Source organism: Daucus carota, chromosome 6 (genome assembly GCF_001625215.2).
Source record: "Daucus carota subsp. sativus chromosome 6, DH1 v3.0, whole genome shotgun sequence".
NCBI lineage: Eukaryota > Viridiplantae > Streptophyta > Magnoliopsida > Apiales > Apiaceae > Daucus > Daucus carota.
The window spans coordinates 30897928-30910247 of record NC_030386.2 but is presented as its reverse complement, the minus strand read 5'-3'; the positions used below and the strand labels follow the sequence as shown (position 1 = coordinate 30910247).

The 12320-nt window shown below is 33.1% G+C and overlaps 2 protein-coding genes across 2 annotated transcripts; both read right to left on the bottom strand.

Moving 5' to 3' along the window:
• Positions 1–549: 549 nt before the first annotated feature.
• LOC108227653 (deSI-like protein At4g17486) lies at positions 550–4625 on the bottom strand. The gene is made up of 4 exons (XM_017402926.2): positions 4266–4625; positions 2531–2793; positions 1211–1498; positions 550–966 (listed from the first exon to the last, which is right to left on the bottom strand). The coding sequence occupies exons 2-4, from the start codon at positions 2742–2744 to the stop codon at positions 731–733; spliced, it is 738 nt and encodes a 245-aa protein (XP_017258415.1). The 5' UTR covers positions 2745–2793; positions 4266–4625; the 3' UTR covers positions 550–730.
• Positions 4626–6966: 2341 nt separating this feature from the next.
• LOC108192952 (probable protein phosphatase 2C 55) lies at positions 6967–12162 on the bottom strand. Its single transcript, XM_017359499.2, has 5 exons — positions 11934–12162; positions 9501–10420; positions 8905–9229; positions 7688–7837; positions 6967–7525 (listed from the first exon to the last, which is right to left on the bottom strand). The coding sequence occupies exons 2-5, from the start codon at positions 10256–10258 to the stop codon at positions 7229–7231; spliced, it is 1530 nt and encodes a 509-aa protein (XP_017214988.1). The 5' UTR covers positions 10259–10420; positions 11934–12162; the 3' UTR covers positions 6967–7228.
• Positions 12163–12320: the final 158 nt, after the last annotated feature.

The window sequence follows — 12320 nt, the reverse complement described above, 5'->3', positions numbered from 1 at the left end:
AAACATTTTAGTATTATTATTATATTTTTAATAATTCATAAGACATTAATAAGTCAAAATTATCCAAACTTATCATTTTAAGTCACATTAAGAGGCTCTCATAAAGCAAAAAAGTTGTTCAACTAATTTTACAATAATTGTTCTAATAATCACAGATTTTTGTTCCAAACCATATAAAATACAGTTATAATCCACATGCTTTGCAAGGATTAGGCATTTCATTTTTTTTATAATTGGATTTATTGATATAAGTAAGTCTTGACTAACTGTGTTTTTTATATCTTAAATCAACTATAATAATCGACCACATTGACGTAGCATGATTTTTGTTAATTTTTCTCTGTTAAGTTTGACATGGCATGATTAATGACCATATTTTGTGCAATTTAGTTGTAAGTTACTAACTACATAATTGCGAACTTTTTTTTTTGTTTATGTTATGGTCAATTGTTCTTCCTTGACCATAATAAGAGACAAACATGTGGAAAGAAACTACATGCAAAACGAAAACGCTGTCCCATAAGAGCAAAGCAAAGAAGACACTGGCTGTGGCTGGTGGTGAACTGCACCTTTCCAATGCCTGCATAATAAATGTACAATTTACAAATATTCCTTCTATTGAACAGGCTGATGAATATTCAATCAAAACATTTGGTCATGAAGCTAGCTCTTATCTAACACAAGTTCAAGAGACACTTTCTCTTGCTAATATATAATCTTTCCCATCCATTCAGCATATTTTCTTCGATCGACTTAATTCCCATGTTGGTAAGCAGCCTTTTAATGGAGACTGTATAAACAACGAAGATGAAGATAACTGTTTCTGCCTTGTTGAGATTGAAGAGAGGCAGTTACTGAAGCTACTTCTTAGCCTCCTCTTGTCACTATCATATTCTTGGTAATTGGGGTCATGTTCCACCGCAGAAATTTTAAGGGCTTCAGGTAGTACAAAATTGAAGATCGAACCTAAAACAAAAGGTAAAAAGGAAGCAAAGTGCAAAGTTAAATTATGAATATTATTAAAGCATTCTGAGCAGCAGTTTCCAAGGCTATATTTGACTAGCTCTAAGCAAACCGAGATCAAATAGACACTTAAGACAATGCTGTAGAGTGTGCCTAAAAGTTGCAAGCTATAAAAGGTCATGAGGAAGATTCTTTTCTCCTAGATGCCCTGATATATATGATGCCAATAAGGTGAGACTAAATATACCTATTTTTGCAAGTCGATTCACCCATTTCGGAATATGCTTCCCAGTCAATTTGTAGCAGATATCTTTGCAAAAATGATTGCAGTTCTTGGCAATTAAGTGATAAGTATCGCCATTATAGCTTGCTGCGTGATGCTCCATAAATTCCCTTACCTGGTCAGGATCCATACATGTAGTCCCAATATAAATTGACTTCCTAAACTTGAAACCTGGGCATTGTCGGGGCTCAACCTCAAACACACCACTGGTCGGATAGTCATGAGCACCAAATGCATATTCAACACCATGAACTGTCAAAATACAAGTAAAATCAATCAGAGACTGCAAAAGGAAATACATGATATAGGCATAACAAATATTCAAATGCATGCCCAAAGTAATCAGCAATTGATAGTGAGCTAGTGGCCACTACTATATATGGAACTCTAGGTTTTGTAAATATTGTAGAACCAAGTCTTTGCCTTCAAAGAACAATAAAGAATACAAGGGCATGTAAATATGTCAAACAAGCATTTACCTTGAGTTCTGTGACAAAAAAAAAAAAAAAAAGCATTTACCTTGAGTTCAATAGTAATGACCCACCCTTCCAAATCACATAAGAAATTTTTAGCTTTTTCTAGATGTTATCATCACCGTAACTAAGATTGTAGATAAAGAAGAACACTTCGATGACTACTAGAATTTATTCATGAATTATACAAGGAATTGTAAGAAAAAGTGAAGCTTGATAAGAAAGAGAGTAGATAAGAAAGTGTGGTGTTCAGCTCTATTACTCGAACTACTGGAGATATTAAATACATTGATAACATATATTCGAATCAATACATACTGTATATTCGAATCAATACTCAATATAGTCTCAGATAAGAAACACATCATTATTTATGTTTATAAATGATACCAGAGAACACCATGACGCTACTATTCTACTCATTTCTTGCCTTACTAAACTTGGATGACGAAACCCAATAACTGTAGAAACTCAATCAGATACTCGTAATAATGTGTTATATATGTAATTTAAATTCACTGCCTGTGGTAGTCATAACAATATGATTTGGATCAGAATTGTACAATTAGGACTCAACTAATAGCTCAAGTGGTTAAGAGCTTATCCTCTGTCGTCCCAGGTCCTGGGTTCGACCCTGGCTCACTCCGAGAATTATTTGAACAGATACTTACTTGTAAGGCTATAAGCCATATTTGTCAAAAAAAAATGATCTTTAACATATTGATAAAAGCAAGGTATGTGACAGGTCTCCATAATATTTATATAGACGATTTACCAAACATTTAATGGATGACGTGATTAACAACTATACCTTCCACACCAGAATGAAAGATACCAAAACCAGCCCAATATGCATAGCCATTCATAGGCGTCAAGTCATATACATTGAGATAAACTGGTGTACTTCCAGAACAATGATCGGCCGACTTTGGTTTGGGAAATAGACCAAAACGTGCGACGGACTTCCCTTTCAAGCGAAGTGGTACTATAGCCTTCCAGGATCCCTTCTTTACTCCAAATTTCATGGTGCTTCAGTGATGACCAAGAATTAGTCAAACCATAGCCAGTTGCATTCTGTCCCATTAGAAGTATACATACAAGGATGAGATTAACATTCTCAGTTTCAAGTCAACAATAATAATTGTTCAGGGGGATATATGCAGTAAAACTAGGGAGCATCCAAGCAAAAGCCACTTCATTGTGGGTTTTATAGAATAGAAGACCAGCAAAATTGTAAGACTTTAAGTAGTCATCTAACACCACACCAGACCAATAGAACAAGACATATAACTCGTCATATTTTTTTTGTCAAAATTACATCGGTGCAGAATACGAACAACAAAATTTCATACGATCTTGTAGTCAAGATTAGAGAAGGATAATAAAGAAATGATACAGATAAATGATGTAGGAGAAGCAATAGTTTAAAATACTACATTTTACTGCTCTAACTGTTAGTAATAAGTACCAACCATTTAGTGCAATTAATTAAAGTCTGTTGACCTTGAAAAGTGGCAGGTATATCATACAGTTTTTTCTTTTTGAAAAGAGGTATATCATACAGTGTTAGTATAAAATAATACACAAGAAAATAAAAATATATAGATGGCTCCCGAGATCAAGGGCTAGCACATGTTCAACTCAAACTATAAACTAATCTCAGATTCTGGAGAAATTAAGAGATGGCATGAGTTGAAGTCCATGATAATTGATACAACTAGTGATTTCTATATGCTTGCTTGTTTATATTAATAAACTAATGAGCCCTGAAAGTAGAATAAGTAGCTACATAATTACTCAACCTACTAACAAAGCGGGATGTAAACTGTAAATTCATTGAATTCTGTAACACTGCAGTAGGAGAATCTTTTTATGATAAGAAACTTGCAGTTCAAATTCCATTGAAAATGCCATCCACCAATTGTAACGAAGAGTAAACAACAAATTTCGTTACTTGTGAGGATCACTTGGATTTCAAATATTTCGAACTTTATTTTTATTATGTGCAACTCACTCAAGTGTCCGATACATAGCAGAGATGTATGCTACTCACAGATCTGTAATTTGCACATGCCAGACGAACAACTCCAATATTATAACTAATCGTAGGACAATGATAAACTTAGCAAAATGAAAATGACAGTGATGGAAAGTCTCAACCACCATGAAATTGACCAAAACCTTCCAAGCTAAGAGTCTACTAAAGCATTCAATTTGCTAAACTTTAACAGTAAACTGAATGAAACAACTGATGAGGATAATCAAGAACTGAGAGTGAGCATCAGAAACCGAAAATGCATGCATAAGCATTTCAGATCTGAATGATAAATCTTGAACTTCCATTTTGTGCCAGAACCCAAAAATTGGAAATTGAAACAGATAAATATACACAAATAAAAGGACAAGCTTTAATAATAGATCAGGCAAATAAGACAACAAAGAAACAAAACCCAATGAAGAAATCAAGAAAACAAACATAAAACAACATTTGAGAAACACCCACAAGACAAAAAGTAGTGAAAAACAAGCAGAAAGTGATCACTTACAGAGTAGAAGAGATTTAAGCATGGCCCAAAATGAAAATCCTGGTCTGAAAAGAAAATGCAGCAAACCCACCTTACTAAAAGGAGAAAAGAAAAGAATCACCTGGTAAAACAAAACAAAACTGTGTAGGTATATTAGCCTATGGGCTAGGTGTGTGTGTGTGATTCTTCATTCTTGGTATAATAAATAGGCCAATATCAATTCTTGTTAAAAGAAAAGCTAATACATTTATATTGAATCAGGGATTTAATTTTGAGGCAAGAAAAATAAAGATAGAGGAGAGAAAAAGAGGGGGTGTTCAATTTGTGGAAGCAATTAAAGGCAGAACTGACATTAGTCCCCCACCACCTTCTATCTCCAGTACTCTGTTACCTGTCCTGTTTCTCTTTTATATTATTTAAATGCAGGGTTCAATTATTTTTCAAAAGATTTCTACCAAGTCTGTGCTTTAAAATTAATGTTTACAATAATTAGGGTATCATTTTATATTGTCATATTCCAAGATATCTATCATGAGTACAGATATCTGGTTCGAGATGATTTCGAAAAGAGAAATGAATCTAATGAAAATAATGAAATAAATATTTTTATATGAGTGAGGATGATGAAAGTTAGCTATGACTATGAGTGAAGATGAGATCTTTAGTTCGAGGAACTGATTGTTAAATTGATGTTGGATTATTGGATTTTTATGGTAAAGTTTTGAATGCATGGACTCTACTAAATATTCAACCTCCGTCTTTTGCACATTCTTCCTACATTTTCTTATTTTTTTAATTATTTTTTCTATATTTAGAAATCATTGAAACACTGTTTAAAATGCTAAATAAAAATGGTCGGCCATTCTTTATTTTATTTTAATGATAATTTATCTATTTCTCGTAATTTTTACACTTTTTCCTGCCTTTTTACATTATCTCACACTAATAAAATTTGTATTCAATTAATATTATAATGATAATAAAGAATACAAAATAGAGATAATGGTTGGAATTATTATTTAATATAATATATAAAATTATTAAAAATAATTTATTTATTATATATTTAGAAAAACCAAGGTGTGATCGTATTCTTGTTTTAAATAAGTCTCGTGGAAAATGCAAATAGTAACCGTTTCTAAGTAAATAGATTAATAATATATATTTAAATATTTAATTATAATATTAATATATTTAAATTTAAAATTGTGATGTGGTAAAAATTTAAATTTATAATATTCTTAAGAAAATATATAATTTTTAATTTTCAATTATTATAAAAAAATTAACAAGTCAACATTATTTTGACAGCTTATTTCGTTTAATGATCACTTAATCCGCTTAATGATCGCTTAATCTGTTTAATAGTTTGCTTAATTTTCAAAAATGCTTGATCACCCGTTTAGTATTACATCCCGATTTTGCCTAGACGGCGCTTAATTTTCAAAAATATTTAATCACCCGTTTAATACAAAATCGAAGCGTTTCGAATTTCAACTCCGTCTAGAATAAGTGGATGTTTAATGCATTGTTTAGCATACTGATTTAAATAAAACAACAATCTGGCTCACCCCGAGGATTATTAGAACAGATACTAAGTTGAAAGGCATAAAAGCCTGCATTGTCAAAAAAATAAATCTTAAACAATATTCCGTATGCATAATGGCATACTTAATGTTACTTATTGTCTTTTATTTTTTCCCAATTATGAAAGTTAAATTTATATATTAACTTTCTTTTAAAGTAATTAAGAGAAAAGAAAGAAACACATGATTTGAAATTTCTACATGTGGTCGGTCGTCCTTAGCGAACTCATGACTTGTCGTTCTAATACATATTACATACTCCCTCCGTCTCTAAATACTTTTCTTGTTTGTACTTTTCACGTTTGCCAACACACACTTTTGATCGTTAATATCTTTCACCGTATTAAAGTACTCGTGAATACGAATCTAACAAGATCACTCATGACTATATTTAGTTTTATAGATTAGATGTAAATTAGTAATTTGTCTCATGTTATGAACAGTACCGACATCCCAAATAGGAAAAGAATAAAGAAACGGAGGGAGTACTACTACCGGACACCGGTAAACACCTGTACCGAATAATTGCTTTTCCGTATTAATATATTATATAAATAATAAACAAAGAACAGAATAATTACTTTTTATCATCCGTACACGTAAATAAACTTAAAGAAACATAAAAGTACTCCCTCCGTCCCATGGTGTTTACGTTCACTGTTTGCACGCATTTTGAGTCTCCTATAAAGTATAGTTGTATAACTTTTTTCTAAATTTTTTTTTTTTTGAATAAAAATTTAAATGAATTTTTTTTAAAAAAAATATATTATGGAACTATACTTTAAACGAGTATGGAAAAACATGCCGAAAAGTAACGTAAATAAATGAGGGGCAGAGGGAGTATTTTTGTTTTTTTTTTGTTTTTTGTGTTTAAAACTTTAAAGGCAAATGATGCATTCATCTGCCGCAGTTCCGCACTAATCAGTCGTAAAATTGAAATGCTTGAATACACAATCATCCACCAGAAGAAGAAAAGATAAAAATCGATACACATACTCTGACAGTTAATTAGTAATCAACTTATAGAAAACATTCGCGTAGATAATTTTTACCGACTTGCATTTTAACAATTCAGACTACTCAACAGTGCACTAACCTTGGTACTCCGAGAATGAAATATCACTCTACCAGTCTGCTGCATATGAAGAATAATTTATTGAAACTGCTTATCCACCATATATACATATATAACTTCGAGAAACTGTACAAAAATTTAATACCCTTTAGTAGCTATTCTTTATCTTTCAGTCAAGAAAAGTAACCCTGATAAAACAAGTTATCATACATATTCAATCAAAATAATAACCGACTAGAGTTTATTTAGGCTAAACATACAGAACTCATTTCTGGAAAGTCAAGCTTGAAATGATTCCTCAGGAAGGGAGAGAGCAAAAGATGCTAGGCAGCATCAGCATTCGTTATATATGAAACAACGACAGTGATGTCGTCGAGCTTTCCACCATGGTAGCGGAATCCAGCTTCTTGCGCTGCAGTGGAAAATGGCGTCTGTCGGTTCTTATCCTCTGCTCTTTGGCGTGCCAATGCCGCTATCTTCTGAGCTGTCACTTGAGGAGCTAAACCAGCTCTCACGGCATGAACAACCACAGAGGTAATATCATTATTGTACAAATTATCAAATAGCCCATCTGTACCTGCAACTATGACATCTCCTGCAGCAACAGGGAATGTTGACACCTGCACAATATAGTTAACTCACGTTGATTCATAATACTATTTGATAGTTATCAAGTGAACAAAGGTATGAAGTCCTTATAAAAATGACGGACTCCTTTCAGGCTTCAGACTCGAGTTCGAGTAATAAAGAGGGTATAACAAACTGGAGTTGCATCAACTAACCTCACCAGAGCTAGGCAAATCACCATCACTGCCATTCTCCAGTTGATACGTAAAATTAAAATCATGTTGTTGCGCAGTTGACCGGAAAATGGTGCACCCCTCTCTTGTAACCATAAAACCACTATCACCTAAATTAATGGCATGGACACCCTGCATATAAACACAACTCCAACTTTAACGGGAGGATATCATTTTCAATTGCTCAAACTAGTAGAATAAGCTTCAACATTCATTTGAAAGATGCACAATCACAACCACGAAAGAAATACAAATCCATCCTATAGTTTAAAGCGGACCAGAAACCATCCCGATGAGTTTAGAGAGAAGATTAAAATAACACAATAACCTAATTCAAGATTATATATAACATATTGTAATTTTTCTTTTAAACACTTCCCATGTATTTGGAATAACTATGCACTCTTCAAATAAATTAGCTTCTTTAATTGAGAGAGTATAAATCTTAATTCTAGAACAATGCAAAGAATATCACCAAACGAAAATAACTCCAACGATACGCTTAATGACTGACTATGTACTCAATCAGTTGCTAGATTGGTTAATACTTAATACTATGTCCTATAATAAACTAAATAAAAAGTCCTAAACAACTTAGTATATAACTTATGATCGCTTAATGACTGACTATGTACTCCATCAGTTGCTAGATTGGTTAATACATAATACTATGTCCTATAATAAACTAAACCAGAAGACCTAAACAACTTAGAATATAACTTTTGAGATAGTGTTAACTATTTAATCATTGTTAACATTTACATAATATTAGATAAATAGGCATCATTTGATAACTAGGGAGAGTTCCGCATTATCTTGATTAATTGAGGCACTTGAGTAAATTAGGAATAAAATCATGGTTTTTGAAAATACTTAGCCTTGCCCATCAATCTTATCTTATATTATCTTAGATAAATAGGTATCATTTGATAACTAGGGAGAGTTCCATATTATCTTGATTAATTGAGGCAATCGAGTAGATTAGGAAATTAAAATCATGGTTTTTGAAAATACTTTGCCTTGTCCGTCAATCTTATTGGTTTACTTATTAGGAGTGTTTCCTTTTTTATTCTTTAAATGTAGGCTATATAAGCAATTATTATGTTGTAATAATCAAAGCTTATGCCTTCAAAGTTGATTTCTATTTTGTTCATATTATTAGATAAAAAACTAAATCATGATACTAGCAATGGTATTACCTGTTCTGTGAGAGCAATGATGCAAGCAGTAGAAGACCCTCTGGCTTTAGTGCTTGAGTATGCTTTCTCCAGCACCCGAGATGGGTCAATGGAACCCTTAGGTTCATCATGAATTGCGGCAACTGAATGTGACATAAGTTCTCTTGCATAAAGCCCTGCATTAACACCAAGATCAGCCCAGCCACCAACACCATCTGCGACACCAATTGCTTGTTCATCGGAGCATATAAAGTGAGCATCTTCCCCACCAGTTTCTTCTTTATCAGGATGGGGAAGATAACATGACCCTGAATTCAGCTTCAATGATCTGCCCGCTGTAGCTTTCCTATAGCCAATAACAAGTTACATTAAAAGTGTTCTGTGCAAATAAAAAATCTTAAAAATGGTAGGAAGTTCATTTAATTAAATCTACTCCCCTGACCTGTCAGTATTTATTATTTGTTCTATATCTTCATCACATGATTAGCCACATCAGTAACAGTGAACGGATCCCGCTAGTCGGAATCATCTACTATATATCATAATCTTGATACACAATACACATGATTTAAGAAGAATAAATGCAAGAAAAAGGACAAGCAAAGAGAGGTTCATACTTTTCAGAAGAATCAGCAGAACTAGTGGTCTGCTCTAAACGATCAGAGTTTTCAACGGACACGTCAGGAGCAGTCCCTGCAGAGAATAAAGTAGGTGCTGATATGTGGAAACTTCTCATGCCAAACCCCAATGCTGGATAGGAATTCCCACTCCTCTTTATCACATGATATGATAAGAGTCCATATAAAGAACTATTACTTGGTTCTTTATTTTTCAGTTTCATGCAAGCTTTTCTACAACTGTCAAAACATATAATGCGATAAGTGGTATCTGCATTACTTGTTTTCCGTAGAAGATGCCCCTGCCGAGATGTTATGCTATTTACTGAACAATCAGCAAGCAAAGCTATGGAACTACTAATGGCCATAGATGTCTTCTGCAAGTGACTGTCAAGTGACAACTGACTAGGCTCAATAAGCAGGCAATCTGCGTGATACCCACAGACCTGGAGTGAGGGCCCAGAAATAGATGGAATAGAAAATGTACGAGAAATTGCTCCAACTAAAGAAATATTTTTTCTTCGGTTCACTAAATGTACACTTGATTGTGCAGCAACAAGACTAGGCTCTAAAACCACATTAAGGTTAGGAAGACATGGGTTCGGTACAGAATGCAACAGCCTAGAGTTGCCAAAAAAGTTTCCTAGGGCTATACGGAATTCAACAGAATCCTGGATACCAACTTCTCGCCCGACAAATAATTTTTTGACTTCTTGCCTGATGGCACCCCTCAGTGTAGATAGGTAAGTAAATGGCATCTTAGCCTCTTACACAAAGATCTGTCAGTTGCACTGATGTATCCGAGAAAAGAAAACTGCTTACACAGTATCTGACGGATAATATCATGATTCGGAGTACATCTATGTACAAGCAAGAAAGTAAGAACCTCCGCTTGCCTCGAAATGAAGGTAGGTAGAATGCTGAAATGCAAATACAAAAAGGCACACAACAGATGAGCAAACTGAAACCCTGTTCACTGGTTTAAACTTGAAAGAAGAATAAGTTAACAAAATATACAATTGCAGTTGTAGAAAGTTGAAGGTAAATCTTCAAATTAGACCACTAAGTAAGAACTTGTTAGCGGTGGTGAAGCCGTGAAAAATCACAAAGCACCATTTTCAATACTGTTAAAGTAAAGTGTGAGCCAAATTGTACTTATCGACAGGAAACCTATTTCCCTGAAAATACTTCTCTTCATTTTTTAAATACTAAAAGAGTAAAGGCAACAGGACATTCATAGGCAAGAAATTAAATATTTGTCATGACATTATTTATAAAAATAAACATGACGTGCATGCCTGTACCTCGGCACACAATACCTCTGCCCCTGCTTCATGTCCTTTTAGTTTCTTCAACACATAATGGCTGATCTCAAACGTCAGTTTGTTAAAGTTTGACCGAGCGTTTTTCGTTTCTTAAATTTCATTTAGCTATTTTTAGTAAGAAAGGCAAGGAGACAGTTTCTCCACATCAGAATTATCAACTCTAGTTACAATGTATTAAATAACTGGACCAAAGTGACGAATATTTAGAAGACATATCATTATCATTCAGTGACATTAAAGTTCAGCACTGAAACAAAGAAACTTATATAGTATTTGAAGAAATGCAATATTTCATGCGAAAAAAACTAAGTACATTTACATAGCATGGATATAACATCGGAGTCTTCATAGATAACAGCAACATATATGGAGCGAGGAAAAGATACTCCGCTCCTACCATCCATTTATAAAAGTACAAGGCTGAACAAAGCGCCAAAACATAAGTGCTTATTTAGTCAACTAGTACAAAAAGGGAATAATCAAAATAATTATTAATCGTAACCTTATGCTCTAATGCATAATCAGTGTGTGGACTAACATTAATAGCTACACTAACTTATCTCCGAAAGTGGGAAACTTATTGATATACAAAAGAGTCTCTAAAGGTCACTACACAGAACTTCTCTATTAGTGCGGCCTATAAGTATGCCGAGTCACAATTTCTGATGATCTAACCACGTGTATGTCGAGATAATGCCAAAATATCATCATACAACTATTTCCATTGGATTCAGAATTGTAGAGTAGAGCTTATAGATAAGGTATTTCTCCCATATATCTTCAACAAATAAATTGATCATATATCTACTAAACATATTGTTACAAATTGATATCCGAGTCGCTGTATAATTTATAAGAAGCTACATATTATCGAATTCATACGTGAGACACACATCTATTCAGTAAGCTAACTGACTAATTACGTGAATTTGAGCAGCGCTTGTTAAAGATTACCTATACATAACCTTACTATATGCAAAAACATACATACATGTATATATCATCAGTAAACAAGACTGATAACAAGAATGATTAACAAAACAGTAAAAAAAGAAATAAATATCAAGATATGAGTCAATTACAGTAAAGAGTGACATAAAAATCATACCTTTATAACAAGAATCGAATTATGGTGTTCTGGTAAAGTGATGCAAACGTTAGTATCGCATGATACTCAATTTCATAACTATGAAATGTTGAAATACAAAAGCTCTGATAATTATGTTGAATTAAAAAGGGAAGAGCTCAGAGCAAACCCTAATAATTACAAAATAAAGGATGAAGATACACACAAGTCAAATTGGGGAATTTTGTATTCTTTATCACTTGCCGATTATAGGAAGGCGTTTTGTCATTTATATTTCGTTTTATAGTAAATTCTAGATATTAACGTTTCTACCACAGAATTGAATATCTTTTTTAGGAAAGTTGGATTTAATATTATAATTACTTTTTTGTAATATTATAATATTTTATCTAAAATATAATATTTGTG

What these genes read in the sequence shown, in the direction of transcription:
- LOC108227653 (XM_017402926.2), bottom strand. Translation starts at nt 2,744, where the DNA reads ATGAAATTTGGAGTAAAGAAGGGATCCTGGAAGGCTATAGTACCACTT. An exon ending in CTTTCATTCTGGTGTGGAAG is followed by an intron (nt 1,499 to 2,530) that starts GTATAGTTGTTA and finishes GTATTTTGACAG; the next exon opens with TTCATGGTGTTGAATATGCA. An exon ending in GAATCGACTTGCAAAAATAG is followed by an intron (nt 967 to 1,210) that starts GTATATTTAGTC and finishes CTTTTGTTTTAG; the next exon opens with GTTCGATCTTCAATTTTGTA.
- LOC108192952 (XM_017359499.2), bottom strand. Translation starts at nt 10,258, where the DNA reads ATGCCATTTACTTACCTATCTACACTGAGGGGTGCCATCAGGCAAGAA. An exon ending in TCTGCTGATTCTTCTGAAAA is followed by an intron (nt 9,230 to 9,500) that starts GTATGAACCTCT and finishes TATTGGCTATAG; the next exon opens with GAAAGCTACAGCGGGCAGAT. An exon ending in TCATTGCTCTCACAGAACAG is followed by an intron (nt 7,838 to 8,904) that starts GTAATACCATTG and finishes GTTTATATGCAG; the next exon opens with GGTGTCCATGCCATTAATTT.